At 39.0% G+C, this 20,310-nt stretch overlaps 3 protein-coding genes across 5 annotated transcripts; 2 read left to right on the top strand and 1 right to left on the bottom strand.

Moving 5' to 3' along the window:
- Window positions 1-122: 122 nt before the first annotated feature.
- Window positions 123-4,469, top strand: LOC106805799 (D-3-phosphoglycerate dehydrogenase-like). The gene is made up of 4 exons (XM_014807536.1): window positions 123-395; window positions 702-886; window positions 1,169-1,310; window positions 2,305-4,469. Exons 1-4 carry the CDS (start codon window positions 231-233, stop codon window positions 2,764-2,766), a joined length of 954 nt encoding a protein of 317 aa, XP_014663022.1. The 5' UTR covers window positions 123-230; the 3' UTR covers window positions 2,767-4,469.
- A 718-nt stretch (window positions 4,470-5,187) lies between these two features.
- Window positions 5,188-11,869, bottom strand: LOC106805800 (mitochondrial import inner membrane translocase subunit Tim23-like). Its single transcript, XM_014807537.1, has 6 exons — window positions 11,697-11,869; window positions 11,077-11,138; window positions 9,469-9,565; window positions 7,953-8,040; window positions 6,721-6,890; window positions 5,188-5,805 (listed from the first exon to the last, which is right to left on the bottom strand). Exons 1-6 carry the CDS (start codon window positions 11,764-11,766, stop codon window positions 5,693-5,695), a joined length of 600 nt encoding a protein of 199 aa, XP_014663023.1. The 5' UTR covers window positions 11,767-11,869; the 3' UTR covers window positions 5,188-5,692.
- A 246-nt stretch (window positions 11,870-12,115) lies between these two features.
- Window positions 12,116-19,843, top strand: LOC106805796 (H/ACA ribonucleoprotein complex non-core subunit NAF1-like). Of its 3 annotated transcripts, none has more exons than XM_014807531.1 (7): window positions 12,126-12,150; window positions 12,832-13,458; window positions 14,131-14,233; window positions 15,438-15,614; window positions 15,872-16,032; window positions 16,652-16,852; window positions 18,273-19,841. In XM_014807531.1, exons 2-7 carry the CDS (start codon window positions 12,962-12,964, stop codon window positions 18,781-18,783), a joined length of 1,650 nt encoding a protein of 549 aa, XP_014663017.1. In that variant the 5' UTR covers window positions 12,126-12,150; window positions 12,832-12,961; the 3' UTR covers window positions 18,784-19,841. The 3 variants fall into 3 exon arrangements, with proteins under 3 accessions (XP_014663016.1, XP_014663017.1, XP_014663018.1); XM_014807532.1 differs by lacking the exon at window positions 12,126-12,150 and adding an exon at window positions 12,160-12,176; XM_014807530.1 differs by having other exon boundaries at window positions 12,116-13,458; window positions 18,273-19,843.
- The last annotated feature ends 467 nt before the right edge of the window (window positions 19,844-20,310 follow it).

Here is a 20,310-nt window from a genome sequence, read left to right on the forward strand (position 1 = left end):
AGGTCACCCACGAGTGCACGAGTGCCCACGCGCACGCGCATTTTAGATGGGTAGCATGTCCTTTCCCTTCGGTATAGAATTATTTCATAAAGAGACCGCGTGCCAGTCTGTCGCGTACCGGCGCCTTGGCTACGTGTACAAATCGAACAAGGTCTGTATTTAGAAAGTTAAGTTGTCTAACTGCTGTTTTCTGTTCAACCCGGATATTGTAACTCGTATTCACAGAAGTCATGCATATAGCCAAAGTATTAATTACTGACAATATCGATGAAATATGCACAAATAGTCTCAGGAGTGCCGGAATTCACGTGGATGTGAAAGTTGGATTGACCAAAGAACAGCTTGTAGCTGACATTTCGCAGTACGATGCACTGGTTGTCCGCTCGCAAACGAAGGTAATTGAACATAATTAATTAATTAATTATCCATTCGACTTTTTTCGTATATGTACTATGAATTTTGAATTGTTCATCCTGATCTTCACAAATTATAATTCAATATGAATCCGTGAGATTTGCTGTCATATGGTACCTGCCATGCATTTTTTATTACTTCAATACTTTGTACGTTTTCGTCCTAATAAAGTAATATTAATAATAATATTAATATCATTAAACCCTGCAAATTTAATATCACATTCTTTATTCATATGGATGTCAAACATGAATTGCATCAGTTTCACTTTGTTGTAAATCATCTAGGTCACTGCCGATGTCATTCAGGCGGGTAAGCCACAATTGAAGCTGGTTGGACGTGCTGGCACAGGAGTAGACAACATTGATTTGAAGGCTGCCAGTGCAGCTGGTGTTATGGTGCTTAATACACCAATGGGTAACACCATGAGTGCAGCAGAACACACGTGTGCCATGATCATGGCATGTTCCAGGTACACTGTATACACTAGTTTGCACATTGCATTGTAGATTGTTAGGTCATGAAACGGGGACGCACTGCGATGTTTTGAAATCTATGCGCAGTTATAGTATCGGCGACAACCGGCAATTTATGGTATTAGTAAATGTTTTCACAGTCCACCCTTTAAATGATTCTGTTTGGAAGGGTCCACCAATGTCGAAAACCAAGTACTGCGGAATTAAAACACGATCTTTAATTCATTCTAAATGTAGCTCAACTAGTTATACACTCAACTCTTATATACTAATTTCAGGAACATCCCACAAGGTAATGAGGCTTTGAAAGCTGGCAATTGGAAGCTGAGATCAAAATTAATGGGCAATGAACTATATGAAAAAACTATTGGCATTATCGGGCTAGGTCGTATAGGACGTGAGGTGGCTACGCGCATGCAGGTATACTCTATTAGTATTTTACTTGTAATTATTTATACATATTAGTTGAAGAGGTAACTTAATGTCAAGCATTTTATGACATGGTGCCTGCTATGTACATTCAATATAATATGTATGTTTGTATATAAATATATAAATATAAATATACAGGGCACGAAATTCAGATTTTTTTGCACCGGCTCTAAGGGCTGCCTGGTAACAGTAATTTTTACCAGCCCTCACAAATTTGTTCGTAAAATCAATGTCATGTTTCACACTTGCAGTCTAGATTTCAAATTTGTAAAATGTTGATAAGTTATGGCGTGATATCCTTCAGGTAAAACAGTAATGTAACAGCTGTTTGTTCAGGTAGCCAGACTATTTTAGCAGTGAGCGTGACGCGACGCATCTTTTGTATCTAGCAGTTTGACACATCAGTGTGAATGTGTTGTACCAGAATGCAGAGTTATTGGCTAAAATGTGCGAGGAGTCTGGTTGTGGTCGCGCAAGTAAGCACACGCTTACGCCCGTGTGCGCTTTTCTTTGTCTCTGTGTGCAAGGAGATGTGACTATACATGAGCAGATATTAAAGTTATTCAGTTTACTACACAAGTTTTGGATTACTTCATCATTTGTACATCAAACGTATATCAACGTAACGTTGATGTACGTTTGATGTATAAATGATGAAGTATTCCAAAACTTGTGTAGTAAACTGAATAACTAGGCTATTTGCTATAAATAAAAATGTAGGTACTCGATCGCTAACACGACTGAAACCACCGGCTCGGAGGGCCGGTGTTTTGCCAATGATACCACCCCTCCAAATAATTTGCCGGCATATGCCGGTGGGCCGGTGCTAATTTCGCACCCTGAATATATACAAATTATTTGGGAAGTCATCCAGTAGTTATTCCAACAGAAAAGTGCATCAAATCTGCAAATGATTTTGTGATGTACTTCTTCCTGTTCAACCCTTTTAAATTAAATACAAATTTAACCTACGTATATCTAGGCGTTTGGCATGAAGACAATCGGCTACGACCCCCTCGTTCCGCCCCAGGCAAGCAAGGAGTTTGGTGTGGAGGGTTTATCTCTGGAGCAAATCTGGCCGCAGGCCGACTACCTCACGATCCACGTCCCGCTGATCCCGCAGACAAAGAACCTGCTGTGCGACGACGTCTTCGCCAAGTGCAAGCCCGGCTTCAGGGTCGTCAACGTCGCTCGCGGCGGCGTCGTCGACGAGGACGCGCTCCTGAGGGCGCTACAGTCGGGGCGCTGCGCCGGCGCCGCGCTCGACGTGTTTGCGGAGGAGCCGCCGCAGAACGCGGCGCTGCTGCAGCACCCGCGCATGGTCGCGACGCCGCACCTAGGCGCCAGCACCGTCGAGGGGCAGCAGAGATGCGCCGCCGAAATCGCCGCCGAGGTCGTCAACGCTTCGCAGGGAAAGACGCCGAACGGCATCGTGAAAGGTTGAGATGGCGCCACCGGGGCGGCGACCCGGGAAGCGAACGAGAAATGCATTGCGGAGCCTCGCCTTGCCGTGCGTTACCTGTATGTTGATGATGCTGGTGGGTTTTGCTGTAACCGGTGACAGGCGATGCAAACATGGTAGAGGGGTGGTGTGTATTTTTTTACATTTACGGTCGTTATAACACATTCCTACGTGTATGCGTTTTCGACATACATGTTCTTTCATTGGAAAATGGTTACTCAGGTGGTGTGTACGAATATTTGTACACTTGTATTTTTCATGGTTTCGTTGACTGTGTGTTGCACCAGTTTTGCATCTAAAGCATTATATTTGTCTAAAATTATGTATTCCACAACTGTCAATGCCCATTGGACTGAAATTACATATTATAACAAAAACGGGCCTTGCATGCACTTGTGATAGGGATATTACTTATACATTCCACAAATGTGTGTACATCATTCTGTGATATGTTACTAGGAACTGGTGTTGCAGATTAGAGGTCTTAATTACAAATGGGTATCTAGGTGGCCTGGAATATTCCTAATCTTTTGAGTCTAACTGTGAAATTCCTCACACATAATGTAAAGCTTGGTATAAAGTATGATGCAACAAGTGTATCAATGGCCACAATATTTTCCTGGCTAATACCAATTGCTACAGATCAATGGTAAAGAAAGTTTTTATATATGTTATTTGTTTCTATGAAGTAAACAAGCTTATTAATTATTATTTCATTCCTACCTTATGAACTTAAAATGTACTGTTTTTTACTGCATTTTTAAAATGAGAAATTGAGAATTGGAATGTCAGTTTTCAAATCAAAAATATTTCAAACCACCTTGGTTTGGTTGAATCTGAGACCTTACATCATATCAATGTTATGAAGATTTATTTTAATACTCATTGCATGTTGTGTAATGGTTAATATGTGAGATTAGTTCGACGCATGTTTATACTATGGAATCGGAGTACATTGACGATATATTCTCTTATTCATGTAGTCAAGAGTCTATCAATATTGATATTGATATATCAATATTGATAGACTCCTGATGTAGTCTTGAAGGTATGTATATTTTAACAGGGTATTTCTAAACTCTATTTGGATATTTTAAGCAAGTATACTTTTACTGTTATTGTAAAGTATTCTGCGGTAATTCTGCAAAATACAACTTGCTTGCATGTGCCCACACAGTGACACTGCATGGCCAAGATAATCCAAATCTTCTAAAAGGTCCCAAAAAGTTCCAAATGAGTATTTTATTGTTGAATTATGAGTTATTGAGAACGAAATTGTATACTTAATCAATGTTAATGTTTACCCTCACATCACAAATTGTTCCTCTGTTTCTTAATTAGGGACAATTGAATTCAATGGCTATATACATGCTTAAGACACTTCTTAATATTAGCAAAATAGTATTTCAAGTATGAAGTATTCTGAGAAATAAATACTTGAACGTGTTAAAATTATATCTGGTGATATATCTGGTAAAAGTTGCAATGCATTACTGCAATGTAAATGATGTAATGGCTTGTACAATCGTAACAGATTGTCCACATAAAACAAAAATAAAAATGAAAATGTATGCACAAAAACGTTTATATGCCAAGAATTTATAATGTTTTCGTGAGGTAACCAAATTTTAATAACATACTCAGTTTTGCAAGATTTTTCAGATTATACGAGGCAATAATCAGGTTAACATGAATGAATGCTGGGTCCACTACAATAATTTGGTTGACTGTATTCAGTGCAAGACTACTTCTCAAGTATGGATCTCGGTTACTTAATGATCATGTAGCCAAATATCAGTTTGAATCTGACAGACACTTAAAAACACCACTTTGATTTCAGGAGAATTCCTTTCGTTAGAAGATGGTTTTGAGTTTATAATACAAACTAATTTTTCAAAGTAACTGTAGTCAGTGCTACCTTAATGCATCAAGACTCGATAGAAATGTTATGGAAACAGACCTTGTGTTCCCTCTAATGTTAAGCATAAAGCCCGGCACACGCGCGAGTTATTTTACTCAAGTAAAATGACGCACGAGTCAAATTACTCAACGAAAATCCGCACACGTGAGTAAAATGACGCATGCGTCAAATTACTCAACGAAAATCCGCCGCACACGTGAGTAAAATGACGCATGCGTCAAATTACTCAACGAAAATCCGCCGCACACGTGAGTAAAATACCTCGTGCGTCATTTTACTTGAGTAAAATAACTCCCGTGTGCGCCGGGCATAATCTACCTATGTGTAAGACTGGTAGCCTCTACATACCGTATGATGATGATTACTATTGCAAACCTTACTTAAGTTAAGCAGATGGCCAATAATGTTTTCTACAGAAGCCGCATGTATACATACGACATGGCATAATCTGTTTCGAAGTGTGGAACTCTGAATGAACGGAATAATTAATACTTGAAGTGTTATGTTTATTCTACAAGTATACTATTGAACAGCATATTTTCCCTTGCGATTTTAAAAGTGTATAGTCGGAAGTCGATGACAGATGCTGTTCTATAATAACCAATCCAACCAAGAAAGCAGCAAGCTTACTGTTTACATTCTTGCATGTAGTATTGAACGATGAATATCGCAATTTATCTAGCATTTGCGCTGAAGTCTGAAGTACGCTGCTACGATTTCTTCTACAGTTAGAATTATCCTACCTCGTACAAGCTCTATTCCTCTGATAAAACGCATAAAGCCTTATCACAGAAGAGATCTGATCATGTACCTCCCAGGCTTTTGCATGGCAGCACTACAATGGTGGACTCGCAGCACAACTATGCACCTTTCCTTACATATGTGCACGCTATCACAGGGCGCACGTAAAACATTCCTCGCTTCCAAGTGTTTGGCCACTGGCTGTTTACAAATGTACATAGTTTCATAACTATTAAACTAACGATATCATGATTTCCCACTAATCATCTGCTTTAAACGGTCCTTACTCGTGAACAGGCAGTACGCTACTCCCAGTCCAAGTCCAACCGCACCTCCTCTTGCACACTTCCGTAGCCCAGCTGAAAAACATAACTCGTAGCATTAATTTTTATCCTTGTTCAGCAGCAATCTGTAGATAAATACAACGATAAGGGTTTGATATTTATCAGGCTTTAAGAAAAATTATACTAGTTATGTAACATCTGTTTTACACATGTTGCACAGATGTTACATTGAATTAGTAATTGTAGATAGTATTGGTTGTACATAGAGAAGGGTTGGGCGTTTAGCATATAGATTAGAAATAGTTAGGCTGGGGGAATATCAGACATAGATGGCGCCGTACACAGCTGTTGACCAGTTGTGCTTTCGCGCGCAATTATTCGAATAGAGAGAGAGTGGTGGTGTGTGATTGGTTGGAGTAGGAAGGAGCTTGCCGGTGATTGGATGCGGGGTTCATATATAAGGGGCTGCAGAGCATTTGAACGGGACGGTTGGAACGGGAAAGACTGGACGACGCAACTCTGACTGTTTGTTTGTAAACAATATATTTCTTTAGTGAACACAAAATTATACTTCTTCTTGATTATTTCTACTATAAATTATTACATACAAACTACGTCCCTACATTTGAAATTGTTACCAATTATTTTGGCAAACCATAAAACACACAACGTCAGTTCAAACTTCTGTCAATAGTTACAGAAGCAATATTATTCAGTTATTCATGACAGCCACTACTATAAATATTCAACCAAGTGTTCGTCACTGCACTTGCTATGTATTTTGGACTATGTAACCATCAGTGAAAAAAATACACGGGGGCTCGGGGCGATTTAGCCCCGGAAATGCCAAAAAGAGCCCTGGAAATGCCAAAAAAGCCCCCGTAAATTTGCATAGAGTTCAATGCAAACCAAATTTTAGAGTGCTATTTTCATGCACGCGAGCTTGAAAAGTAGCCCCCGAAAAAAGAATTTTCCTTGGTAACCATGTACCTGATGACTTGTATAGCAATCCAGTGGCTGTTGACGAGATAACGGTGTTCAGCTCGTCGTCTGCGCCTCTTAGCCACGACAGCAAAACACCAAAGCTGCTGTACATGACGGCTACACATCCCAAGCTATTTGCAGCAGCAGCACCACGCCTTGTCACGAAGTTAAACATTCTGAAAACGAGAGATTAGAATGAAGAGTTTATCACATAAGTACGTCCAATAAACGAGAGATGGCGCTACACCTAAATGATGGCCATTTTGGTTTTTTTCGAATATCGCGCAAATAAAAACAATAAAATATTCCAATTACTGTAACGAAGAATCTAAAACCCAATATTACACGTATATTATAGGTATGATTGTAGAGTTGTTGACCAGTTAGACGAAATAAACGTAATAGGACGTTGTCATCTCTGCCATAGGAGTAACAACTGTTTTGGGGCTAGCCTTACACATTCACATACCAAAATTTAACAAAATCGAATGAATTTAGATGCGTAATTTCATTTTTGCCAAAAAGTGGACGTGACTCGAAAGTAGGTCGACTGGCGTGCTCCAAAATAGGACGTTCAAACCTCTCCCATAGGAGTAAGAGTAACAACTATATGCAATTTGAAACGTGTGGGTCAAACGGTACTTGAGTTATCGTTGACTGTAGCCAAATGTTGACGGACAGACGGACGTACAACGGACGACACCCCATGGCAATAGCTCATCTTGACGATGTCAAGACGAGCTAAAAACTAACCCTGTCATCTTTTATTGCTGGTGTTCAAATCAAAAGATAGGGGCATATGGAATCAAAATTTGTTCTAGTTGTCACCGTAAAAGGCAGCACTAGTGGTGCCAGCCATTAACATAAGTAACAATTGACCAATTTGAAATATAACATTGAACATCTAACTGTTATTAAGCAACACAAATTAGAGTAAAAGAACTGAAACGTTTTTATGGAAGATAATGTGTAAAGCTCTTCATTCAGCTGCTTAAGTTTATATACTACTACTACATAACTAATTAGGCAATTAACGTTCGATCACAACTAATTTCATTAATATATGTACAACATTTGAAGATCTAATGTGATTATAGGATATTTATGATAGCGAATGAAGGCAAAACTTTTATAAAAAGCCCATCGACAATATATAAAGAAGAATCAACATTATAAACTCTGTAAAAATATTAACGAATATTGAATTACTTTGTGACATAATGGTAAATAAAACATACTGTGTTCTGCGGATCGCTCCTGTCTGTCCTGCCACTGCTGTTTCTCTTGCTCCAATGTAGAGGCCATTAACACCACCAAGGACTGCCCCTGTGTTAAAATACTAGCATGAATTTGACATAAAATTTATGCATTATTTTCGTCTATGATACCAGGATTTAAAATTGTGTGAAATTGTGCTAAATTTGTCTTCAATTTTAAAAATAGCAACCTCAAAGTTCCCACACGTGCAAAATTTAGAGACCCATGTTTTTCAGCTTAATATTTTTCAGCTTCATGTTTTTCTGCTTAATATGATTTCAATAACTTCCAAAAAATATTCCGAAAACAAATTCTTTGCTCCTTTACTTGCACATGCATTTTTCTCACCTTACCTAAAAAGGTAGTTGTTACCCCTTGACTATTGAACTTTTCAGATTAATACAGTAGGTGGGTGTAAAAATCCTTACAAACTTGGGTCATTATGTAGAATGTTTTGCAACACGAAAAACCACATGGCACATACAACCATGATACCTTAAATATATACATTCCAATGTAACCAGCTAACAGTTCTATTTCTTTAAATAATATCAAGAGTAGATATTTAGGGAAGGAGTGTGACATCAATAAACAGGGGAAATTCGTCATTTACTAGCCTTAAAATACCTACGATTTACTACGCGTAACGCAAACAAACTTGAGCTCAAATCGTACACAGTACATTCGCCTAGCATCGTGCGAAATCGTTTCCTCGTATACACCCGCAATCCGTAAATATAGACTAAAACGTACGACACGATTTTCCATTCTGTAGCCAGCAAAATCTATGCGTTCAGAGACGAATTTGAGCTACTAACGCGCTATTGCTAACTCGGCGGGCAATGTGGCTCGCTGGGAGATTTGAGTCCGATCTGCTGCTGATAGCGGATTGGCGTGCGTGCGTGGTATGGGGGCATGCCAGCTGTATGCCGGTATGTAGCTGTGTACCGGGTCAAAGGTTATCTCGCCGAGTGTTGCGTTGATGCCTAATCTCCCAGCGAGCCACATTGCCCGCCGAGTTAGCAATAGTGCGTTAGTAGCTGCCTTTTGTTTCAAATTCGTCTCTGAACACATTTTTGCTGGCTACAGAATGGAAAATCGTGTCATATGTTTTAGTCTATATCTCCGGATTGCGGGTGTATACGAGGAAACGATTTCGTACGATGCTAGGCAAATGTACTGGGTACGATTTGAGCTCAAGTTGGTTGCGTTACGCGTAGTAAATCGTAGGTATTTTAAGGCTAGTAAATGACGAATTTCCCTTGTTTATTGATGTCACACTCCTTCCCTATTATCTACTCTTGATAATATGCAGCCACACATTAAAAATTAATACGATTAACATATTGACTAGAAAAAAGTTGAACGACAGCTATGAATTGGTCAATCAATATAAATTTATCTTGGTTGATGACAGTCTCCATGGAAATAGTACTTTTATTTGAATGAGCGACTGACAGATTGGATTTCTGTTCAAATCACGCCAACTTCACTTACCTGTCATCACTGAACCACCGATCTGTGAGAAGGCCAACTCAAACCTCCCCCGCTTGTGACTTGCACCTTCCGGAAAAATGAATTCGGGGCCTTCACTCTGGAGAAACAAGTACATACCATCAGATCCGTAGCTATTATGTACACCACATACATACAAACGCTACCCTTGTTAATTGCTACTCTAATTAATCCACTCAAAATGTTATATATCTTGAACCATATATAAAGAATGATGTTCTATATCTAGATTCAAAAATAAATACTGAAATTCAAAAGAATATAATAAAACTAGAAAGGGCAGTTGTCGCCAACTACATGTATCCCCCGTGATCTAGTATGAATAAAATATCTCTGTAAAGACGTAGAAGGTAGGTAAAGTTAAATAAGTCACAAAGACAAAGGTTTGTTACACAACTCATCTGCCTGAGATGTGCAAGTATGTTAAAATTGGTTGCCTTAGGGGTTTTGGTACGCGACACACCTTCTCCCCAAGATGTGTAAGTATACGAAGTTTGGTCGCGCTAGCTCAATTAGGGGCCGAGTTATACAGCGGAAGGGAAATGTGATGAAGGTCAAGGTCAAGGTCAAGGTCAAATAAAGGTCACAGTGACCTGGTTTCGGTACGCGACACACCTTCTCCCCAAGATGTGTAAGTATACCAAGTTTGGTCGCACTAGGTCAATTAGGGGCCGAGTTATAGAGCGGAAGGGAGATATGATCAAGGTCAAGGTCAAAGTCAAATAAAAGCCGCAGTGACGTGGTTTTGGTACGTGACACACTTTCTCCCCAAGATGTGTAAGTAGACTATGTTTGGTCATGCTAGGTCAATTAGGGGTCGAGTTACAGAGCGGAAGGGAAAGTGTCTGCGGCGGCGGCGGCTGGACAGACATGAAACCATACTATCCGCGCCGACTTTGACGTGGGGGATACAATTACATTAGAGCTGGTCCAACACCACTGACAGTCTGACACCCATAACCACTGATCACCTAAAAATACAATGCTTATCTGCCCCTAACAACCTTAATGTGTTGCTGAATTGGGCATGTCTCTGAATAAGAGGTGGATTGTGGCATATGGCATGTGTTATATCATGTTAAAATAGGGCCGAGGCTATTCGCCCGACTGCCACATGTGTATGTTGCTACTGTCTATTCGCCCGACCGTCTTGTTGATATCAAGAAATACAATTCTTGATATCAAGAAATATCCCTAACCCTAACCCTAACAATGAAAGCAGTGGTGCGGAAATTCTAAAAATGGCAATATCGAGAGATCTCGCGCGAGGATAAACTCTCGTAGACTGGTTCATATCCTTATAGACTGTCGGGCGAATAGCTAGCCTTTCTTATACACCCGACCGTAGGGCAAATACTCACTCTCTTAAAATAGCAGGTTAACATATGCCTATTAGTTATATCACAAGCTCTGCCTGCTTCGGCAGCACAATAAGTTAGTAACATTGTTATAGACAGGTAAGTCCTGTAATTATTATTTCACACGATCAGTGAATTGGCAGTATAAGGCACCCTTAAAAAATATGTGAAAGAATAATTATACGTATATTATTATAAGTAAAATACATTAACGTATTAAACATAAAATTACCTGATACAAATAGCCTGGATCGATGTTGAGATATGGGGAGAGCTGCGTCATTGAACCAGTGCCTACAAACAAACATAAATATATTGTTTGGAAACAACACCCCACAACTGCACTATGAACACTGAACTAAACTCTCTTCTCATGAAGTCTGGCGAGAGTTGATAATGTGGTTTACCACTACCAGTCACAGGAGCCACACTTTTAAATATTGTGAGAAATCGTAAATTTACCACTACCTATTACATTACTAGTGGGACACGCTTTATAGCACTTGTAGTGTTAACACAAGTGTTAATAATTATATACCGTTTTATTAAGACTCTACGTCAACGCATTACGTAATGAGTATGCTATAATGAGTGCAAATGAGTCGTGCCATCACCTACTGTACTGTACTCTAGCTAATACTAATACTAGCAGGAGTAAGATCATATAGGTATATGTAGGGGTAGGTAGGTAGGTGTATATGTAGGTGTGGTGGGGTAGGTATATAGGTATAGGTATATATAATATAGGTATATATGGTAGATATTATCTTACTCCTGATAGTATTATTACATCATGATCATGGAAGACAGACAATTCACAAAGGTTAAAACAACATCATAACTTTGCATTACCTGGAAGATTTAGGGGTACATTTCCTGCTCCATAGGGAGAGCTATAACCTCCAGTGCCATACCGATCCATCGTTTAAAAATGAAGCTAAGCAATTATAATAGAAAAAAGAACAAATCACCGGACCTCACCAAACACCTCATTCAACAACATCAACCTCAAACCATTAGTGTCAAGCAAAGATGTCAAGCGAAGGGTCAATACGCGTGTGCTCTCATAAATGATAGCACACTATTCTAAAATAAGATGGGCACCAAGTTTAATTTACTACACCTTTATTAGAAAAAAATTATTTATATCTTAAAATTAAAAAATACAATAGTAAGTCTAAAATTTACTTAATATCATAAACTTCACTAGTTATTCTATTATTTATTATTTATTATGAATAATCGCCTAAACGACGTGACGTCATTGGAAATTGTTCCCAACATGTCAGCTCCCGTGGAAAACGTGGTATACTCAGGCATTTCTAAATTTTGGTGAAGTACCGGGTATACTAGCTGATTAGCAGATGAGCATTTGACATATGTCTTTAAACAGACTGTGTTATAATTTGTGGTAGAGTATCCTGGTTATCAAAAGAGCAAACGTTTTGGTCTGAGTAATCAGTCTTCAAACGGACTCGGGACTGCATGTGACGTCAATGGTCATTTTTACAAGCAAAAATCGAGAAGTACAAATTTGAAAAGATGATAACGGCCCGACGATATGACTTCTCCCCTATTACAAGTTACAACATTAGGTCAACACTACAGTACTGAATATTGTTGTCAGGGAGTAGTCGCGCCGATGTAGCAGGGTATATACTGGTTAGGTACTTAGTATTCTGATAGTAAAAAATCACAGTGTCAGTGAAATGGAAAGTATAAAATTAAAGGAACCTGAAAGTGAAAGCATTGACATTGGCATGGTAGACTCTGCCAGTGCCAATGAATGCACATCAAATGGCGATGAAGAAGAGGCAATCTCTGGCTCTCATCAGCAAAATACAGGCAATTGTCCACGCAACAATAATCTAACCATTGATACTAAACCAGAGCTAGAGACGAACTGCGATAATAGTATGGATACTACTACTAGGGATAGTACTGTACCACCAACTAATACGATAACTCATGTGAAACTCGATGGCAGGAATAATAATGTTACCAGCAAAGAAGATATCTTGTCCAGCAGGAATCAGGATACTACTACTAGCGGTGGCATTGCCTTCAGTGACACTATTATAAACAAAACACAAGATCATATTCGTAGTAATCTACCCATGGAGATGAGTGCTGTGGGACAGACCATCGGCAATGCAAGCTTGATCAGCAATAAAGAAGGAGAGATCACCTGCAGTAGGAATGAGCAAAGTTGCACGAATGTGAATGCTACAGGGACAGTTTTTGAAAATGAGATCCATGTTCAGAATCATAATGATGGACTGCCATCCATCAGAAGCGTGTGTACAGAAGTGAATATGAGCAACACCGTTTCACACAAATCAGATAATAGGCTTAACCCATGTAGGATTTCTCAAGATGCAACTGAAACAAATGTGAATGAATCCTCATCTGACTCTGGTACAGAAGATAGTGACAGTGACAGTAATAGCAGCAATGATGATGAAACCCCAATTATTGTAACATTAGAACAAGATTCTTTGAAGAGAAATACTGGAGATACTGAGCTACAAACTACTACCACTATTAATACTATTAGTATTGATAGTTCTAGCTCATCTGATTCATCAAGCTCTTCTTCTGATTCCACTTCAAGGTATATACACAAATATGCAGCAGCACATATATATGTGGAAGCTATTGTTTATGTAAATGATTTCATATTATATAACACTGTAATTGTCTTGACCGTGACAAACAATGTCTGTAGATTTATGTATAATGTATTACATAGCACTAAATATAAGCTGCGTTCACACGAGGATTTCAGTTCCGTACTGAGCGTTCACATGTTAAAAATATTCAAGACTTATACGCGGCTTAGTCAGTACCGTACTGAAATACGAGGCTTACTCGGCGCGGAAAGTGATTCTGAGCTGAAACATTCGGCACCACGCTGGCCGCGTATTGTCTGTCGTGTGAACGCAATTTCGAATTGCAAAACTTTAGTGCTCTTACCTAGACTGGTACCCTTTCGCTACACGACGTTAGTGTAGCGTGTGGAACTGTCGACCAGGTACCAATCTATATTATACCTAGCCAGCTAAGCCTCGATTCTCGTGTGAACGCTCCGGGTTGTGTTAGCACGGTATTTCAGCCGAATTCAGCACCAGATAAGTACAAAACCAGCGAGGCCGTGTATCTCGTGTGAACGCAGCTATAGGCTTTCCATGTTATGGAATAGAAACATATTTAACCTATAATAAATCTACATGGAATATAACTTTGTATTTAATTATATATGTCTATTTTGTTTATGAAATATTAGTGATGATGATGAAGTCCAAGAGAAACAGCAACTGCCAACTACCAAGGTGAATAAGGGAATGCCAGATGGAAAAATGGAACTGCTAGACGAAATGCTACCTATAGTATGTATTCCTTTTAGTTAAATTTAGCTCCATGTTACTGGAAATAATCACAAAACATCAACGTTTATATGCGAAAATATTGAACATTTATTATAAATAAGTATATATGTTACTAACTCTAGTACTATAGCCCTTGTTCACCAGAGGCGCCCCTGTGGCGAACAAGGGCTATAGTGCTAGAGCTAATATGTTACTTCAGGGGTAGAAATTAACTTTTGAGCAAGGGAGTCCGTTGACTCCCCGCCGTCAAAAAGAGGGAGTCCGCAGCAAAATGAAGGAGTCCACAGTCTGAAGTTCAAAACTAAAGATATTAACAAACGCATGTGCTTATTTTGAAGATTCATGCGATTGCACGTCTGCCAAATTGTCTTTGGGTATTTGCTGAAAAAAATACGCCAATTCCGCGAGGCCGTGCGCTGGAACGAACCAAGGAGCTAAATATAACAAGGAGAGGAAGCGCCGCCATATCTGGCCCAAATTTGGGTTCGGCAGAGACCCTAGAACAGATTAGTGTTTTATTGTCTCTGGGTTCGGTCTGCACAGCCGTTTCAGCTGATTATGGACCATAGGTGGCGCTCTTTAGGCGAAAAGCACAAAGTCAATCCGCTTCCTCTCCTTGTTATATTTAGCTCCTTGGAACGAACTAGTTAGTATAGCAGAAATTTTCAGGGAGTCACACGGACTCTTGCATATGTCAAATCAGGGAGTCCGACATAAATCAGGGAGTATTTGACTCCGGACTCCCGTTAATTTCGCACCCTGTTACTTGTTTTTATTTGACCAATGTAACTGTAAACTGTGACTATAGGTAAAAATCAATGATCTGTAATCATAACTATCAACCCATTACAGTTATTATAGCTATTATTATAAATATAATATGCTTTTAATGCAGTTTCTTGAGATGTAAGTGGTCCTTATCAAGATGTTTTCTTTTCTTATTGTCATTTATTTTGTAATTGCTATTCTGAGATAGAATTAGTGAGCTTAGTTTTGACATCAGAATCATTTTAAATCAATTTAAAAAATATATATAACTACCTTACAATTGTGTGCATCTATTTTTGGGGGCTGTGATGTTACACAGCTTTGTAGCTTCTATGCAAGTGCAGTATCAAAACTAGTTAAAATTTTATTTCCAAATGTTGATGTTGTGCAAATGGTTTTCTAAATTTATCACGATATCAATTAATACTCTAAACAGGATCTACCGCTAATAGAAGATTTGCATATCACGGTTGATGAGTCAGTGGAGCTCAGACATCTAGGACAAATCTCGAGTGCAATTAGCCTTCTGGTAGTTGTTGAATCATTGAAGGGTATGCCTCCCATCAATGAGGATTCTGTGCTGTTCTTGGAAGACCGAACACCTTTTGGAAAGGTATCTGAGAAGAGCTTTAATTTAAAACACATATATATGGTTATATGATTACATGAATTGTAATGTTTTCTCAAAGTTACTATTTTATCAAAGAATGAGCGTATCATGACGTAACAATTAATATTCTTGAAAAGATTTCTGCGTTCGCGTGTAAATAGATATCTAGATGTTTATATACATGTACAGTTATATTTAAATTATATCAAAAATCCCTATTTAAAAAACTATCCCTGCTAAATTTGTTGTTGGTATTGTAGGTGTTTGAGACATTTGGTCCAGTAGCCTCAGCATTCTACTCTGTGCGGTTCAACTTGCAAGATGACATTAAAAATAAGGGTATCAAACCTGGGATGAAGGTGTATTTCGCACCCCAGAAGGAGGAGTTTACATCATTTGTGTTCACTGCTCAACTGAGAGCGTAAGTAATATTTATTAGTTGACAATGCTACACTACACCATGTTCGATAATAACACTTGGAAAAAGTTGTCGTTATTGCAAAGCAGTTTTACATGAGAACTCATAAACAGGATATTCTGAGATATGCAGTATACTTATGCTTAACTCATTGTTATAACTGGACAAATAACTTGTGACCATGAGCATTTATTAATAGCAGATATATATGAACACAGTTTGCTGTAAATAAATATAGGGGGGTGGGGGGTGAATGCACTGATTGTTACAGTCATGTGGTCATGCTTATTGCTATATATGTATGGGTGGGCACCGCTGGTATGAGGGAGCGACAGCAAAACTTTCCCGGAATCGTGGAAAAAGCTGCAATCGGGAATGACACAGGAGTATGTCGGCACGCAAAAAAAACGTTGCTGTGAATTTCATTACGATTTTCCATGTAGATAGTCAAAAGCACATGATGGTGATCTATTTATTTTTGGATTGACACTATTTTGACAACGGTGGGTAAATACAGGAACATTTTCACAATGGCATTGTTAAATTTGATAACGGCTGTGCGCCGCAGTGCTTCCTATGTAGAAGAAACCCTGATTGATGTAATGATTGATTTGGCTGTCAGGATGAAAGGAACTGATGCGTCAACTGAATATGACAAGGAGTTACCTCGAGAACTGCAGGATTTTTCTGATGATGAACAGGAAAAAGCTGCAAAATCAATGTCTATGGGTAGTCGATCGAACAAGGACCCTGGAATGAAGGGAGATTCAGGAGGGAAGCATGCAGAAGCAAAGCGAAGGAAGATACGAAAGAACAGTCGGGGGTAGGAGTGGGTTTTATTTATGTAGTAGTGATTTAGCCTTTGTAAAACCACATGTAAGAATTTCAAAAATGATGGTGTCAAGACAAAATTCATTAACATTATAGCAAGGAAATGGGGAGCAATAAAATTGATTGTGGTCATGAAAGTTGGTGAATTCTATATGGTGGTGGTATAGTTTTTATGGTATTATCTAGAGGTCATGATTTCATTGTGTATATCCGTACAGCTATCCACTATAGTATATAGTGTAAGGGTAGTTAAATTAAATGTGTCCTATCGTTTCCTCAAATAGAGGAGAATTTGTTTCATATAAACTTTCTCTCTCTCTCTCTCTCTCTCTCTCTCTCTCTCTCTCTCTCTCTCTCTCTCTCTCTCTCTCTCTCTCTCTCTCTCTCTCTCTCTCTCTCTCTTTCTGTCTCTATCTGTCTCTCTCTCTCTCGCTTGCTCTTTCTATTTTTCTATCTATATATATATATATATATATATATATATATAAAATCTACACGGGTGTTCGTGTGTGACTTTACTTATATATATATATATATATCTATATAATATATAAAGTTGTTCAGCCGAATTTGTGTGTTTGCACATAACTAGACAACTCCGCAGCCTAGAGGAAAACTAAATATATTTTCAGAATCGGCACGTCTGTGAGGTGGTTCTGGCTGAAACAAATTCAAAAATTTCAAAAAAGTTAAAAATTTATAAAAATTCTATTCATCAATAGATGGCGTACAGATTAACATTATACATCACGTCAAGAGTAGATAATAACACAAGAGTGAGACACCCGATTCCCGCATTTTTAACTGATTTTTCTCATCAAAATTTGCCACCAATAAAGAAGCAAGTGTATACGTTCCTCAGCTTATTATGACCACTAATCACTCACCTTCGTGGTACTGATATTCGTTTACATATATTTGCTAGCGTATTGCTGTAAATCGCAATCTTGCACGAGCTGAATTCGCACAATTTACTGCTAAAATGGCGCTATTGTGTGAGGTGTTAAGACAAATTTTGAAGCTATAGTGGCGCCAATATTTAGCAACGGACTGTTTCCAAATCATTCGTGCCCTGATAGGGTTGGGAGACAATCTAAATTTCGAATTTTGATCTCGTGAGGAACCGCGAGACGCGCTCAGTTATTGTGATCGCAACACAAGAAATTGACATATTATTTTACATAAGTAATAATACAATAATAACAATATTCTCTGTAGTAGTTTGCAGTAAGTATATAGTTCCAATTCGTATAGGTCAGAACGTTATCAAGAATCTTCCTATCTCTAGAAACCAAATCAAAATGTCAAACAAGGATGGATATATAGCATAAGCCCTTATGCATATCATTACAACTTACCAGTGCCTCCTTTTAAGTGTAAATCTGCTAGTCCGATGCCCTCTGTGTCTATAGGTTATCAAGGACGCTTCAGGGGAATGGAGATCAGCACCAGTCTATGCATGGTGGATTTCCAGGCAATTCTATGAGCAGACCACCTTTACGAGGTGACATGAGAGGGCCACCGCCCATGAGCATGAATTTTCCGAGGTCACCACACATGTTTCGGCCAAGGTTTCAGCCACGGCAGCACCATCTGCATCCTAGACAGCAAGTCCGACCACCTTGTGGTAGATTTGGCGACCAATACAACTACAGACCCCAGTCCCAAACATGGCGACCACCACCACCACTACCACCGCCACCAGATCATCATTGGCATTCCGGTTTTCCATTCGTGGCTGCGCCTTCAGAGAGAAGTAGGCAACCCCAGACTGGCTGGACCCCTCACCCAGGTGATTCATTCAGGTTTCCGATGCACCCAGGATCAGGAATGCTAGATCAGAACGTCAGAGAACTACAGGCCCCAGATGCTAAATTGCATGACATCACTGACATGGCAATGCAGTATTACCAGAATAGTTAACGGAATTTACGTTGCAAACGATTTTGTTGAAAATTACTGCATTTAGAGTAATCGCTGAATGACAAAACGATGGGATCGAGAGCGTATTAAGAAGCTTCTTAATATGCTGTTAAGAGCTTCTTAATATGCTCTTGATTGGATGTATAACAATTCTTAATGTATGCAATGTATACACAGGCGTCGAAATTTGCTAAAAAAAAAACACACTTGCGCATGCCGCAAGTTAGGTTAAACAATTACTTGCACCTACCTCTGTTGCCCTCCAAACTGGCAGTACCCCTTCCCTTCCTCCCTGTTTTAGTTTATGATTTATTCTATGTCTTCTGTGTCTTCCTGCTCTGATTCAGAGTCATTTACGCTTCAATTTCGTACAGAAATCAAAATAAAATGGGTCTGACTTCTAAATACGTAAGTAGCTGGCATATTGTTGCTACGAAACATCGCTCAATTGCGTTCGGTGAAAATCACTTGTGTTGCGCAATCGCTATATAGCGAATTTCGACTCATACATGTGTGGCAGATTGTATAAAAATGTCAAAATTATATGTGTAGTGAGTATAGAAGGTATGTATAGGCAGATTTGTTTTCACCTTGTTAATCTTTGCTCATATTTTTAGATCCATTCCTTTATGGAACTTGATAGATGCAGTATATTTTCTTATTATGACCAAGTTATATTTCAATGCCATTGTTTAGCTTATATTTCGACAGTGACATGCATATATTATAATTATATATGTATATACTTTCCTTAATGTCTAAGTGTAGTTTTTCAGCAACAAATTAATTGACGATTCAACAAGGCTACAACCCTGATTGTCATGCAGGGGCAAACTTAACAAATATTGAAATCGCATATGATGTAAATATATAACACCAAAAAATGTAAAAGCCAATTTAGCCATATGCCACATTAAACAGTGTTTCGAGGGAGATATAGTGATCCGCTAGAGGCGCCACCATCCAATGGCATTAGCATAGATATAATAATATAACACATGTGAAAAACGTGAAAAAAATTGAGCCATAATACGGTCATTCGCCTGCGAGTCTTCTATTGCTACTGGTATGGTGCCGTGGGCGATACTATCCGCGAGAGGGGAGTGAGGAAGAGGGAAGTGGACGGAGAGAGAAGAGTATATATATAGTATGAATATAGCGCCCGAGAAAGACAGAAGAATTGCAAGAGGGAGAGAGAGAGAAAGAAAGAAAGGGCGAGTGAGATAGGGGGAGAGAAAGTGATGCTCTTTGACATCCTCGCACAAAGGAACCTCGCTGATTCTCACGGAAACGCGTGTTGTAAACACAGTACACGAACACAGAGCACGCGCAGTGCCTCCAGTATTAATCTCCCTCTCCCTCTATCTCCCTGCCTCTCTCTCTCCCTCCCTCCCTCTCTCTCTCCCTCTCTCTTGCCATTTTCCTTTCTTTCGCGGGCGCTATATATATATATATATATATAGATAGAGAGAGAGAGATAGAGATATCAGGACGTCCTCATTCCGTCCACTTCCCTCTTCTTCACTT

The sequence above is a fragment of the Priapulus caudatus genome, unplaced genomic scaffold, assembly GCF_000485595.1.
Source record: "Priapulus caudatus unplaced genomic scaffold, Priapulus_caudatus-5.0.1 Scaffold127, whole genome shotgun sequence".
Classification (NCBI taxonomy): domain Eukaryota; kingdom Metazoa; phylum Priapulida; class Priapulimorpha; order Priapulimorphida; family Priapulidae; genus Priapulus; species Priapulus caudatus.